This window comes from Triticum aestivum, chromosome 6D (assembly GCF_018294505.1).
Source record: "Triticum aestivum cultivar Chinese Spring chromosome 6D, IWGSC CS RefSeq v2.1, whole genome shotgun sequence".
Lineage (NCBI taxonomy): Eukaryota > Viridiplantae > Streptophyta > Magnoliopsida > Poales > Poaceae > Triticum > Triticum aestivum.
In genome coordinates this window covers 48425287-48426364 of record NC_057811.1, presented here as the reverse complement: position 1 = coordinate 48426364, position 1078 = coordinate 48425287, and the positions used below count along the sequence as shown (strand labels likewise).

At 53.6% G+C, this 1078-nt stretch overlaps 1 protein-coding gene across 1 annotated transcript; it reads left to right on the top strand.

Annotated features, from left to right (window-relative positions):
* The first annotated feature begins 350 nt into the window (after window positions 1-350).
* Window positions 351-760, top strand: LOC123141016 (histone H4-like). The gene has a single exon (XM_044560268.1). The coding sequence runs from the start codon at window positions 378-380 to the stop codon at window positions 687-689; it is 312 nt and encodes a 103-aa protein (XP_044416203.1). The 5' UTR covers window positions 351-377; the 3' UTR covers window positions 690-760.
* Window positions 761-1078: the final 318 nt, after the last annotated feature.

The window sequence follows — 1078 nt, the reverse complement described above, 5'->3', positions numbered from 1 at the left end:
CTTGTAACAAATGCTGTTTTTCTGGGTGAAAATTAATCTACACCCTGAACGTCGAAACCATTTTCTTTTATTTGCTTCTATTTCAATGCTTATTATCACACTCACACATGATGAACAAATGGATGAATTCGTTGCAAGAAACAGAGGACCGGTGACAAGTCGCTTGGAACCTCACTAGACGAAATTCCAGAGCCACACCAGCGATCCTCGCCATCTCTCCCCGGATCGTTATCCTGACCGTCCATTCTGTCTAGATCCAACGGCAGGCTGCACCTTCCTCCCCTATTAAATCCCCCCTTCGCTTCCGTCTCCTACCAACAGCCGCCACCACCGCACCGCTCCTCCTCCATTTCCAAACTCCATCAGCGCCACCAATCATGTCCGGGCGCGGCAAGGGCGGGAAGGGGCTGGGCAAGGGCGGCGCGAAGCGTCACCGGAAGGTGCTGCGGGACAACATCCAGGGCATCACCAAGCCGGCGATCCGGCGGCTGGCGCGGCGGGGCGGCGTGAAGCGCATCTCGGGGCTCATCTACGAGGAGACCCGCGGCGTGCTCAAGATCTTCCTCGAGAACATCATCCGTGACGCCGTCACCTACACCGAGCACGCCCGCCGCAAGACCGTCACCGCCATGGACGTCGTCTACGCGCTCAAGCGACAGGGCCGCACCCTCTACGGATTCGGCGGCTGATCTGCTGCTGCTGCTGCTGTTCGGTTCAGTCTCTGCTCTATGGCTTTCTTCTGAGTGCGTGCGTTGTTGTTCCATTGATCTGTGTAGTTACTGGCGATTGAATATGAATGGAATGGAATTAGCGTTCTAATGGTTTTATCTTGAGTCAATTACACCACAGGTGTCTGAACTTGGCAAGAAAAGTCAGTTTGGTGCTAAAACTTGTGGCATACATTGAACCGGTGACAAAACTTGGCTTGGGCGTGCATCTACGGTGTTAATCACGTTTTGTAGACGCACAACATGCTGACGAGGCGCGCCAACGTGGCATGGGACTCAATGTCAGTAACAGGAAGGCGGGCACGGCGTGTGGCCTGATATTTTGCGAAAACGACCTGATATTTAATTTT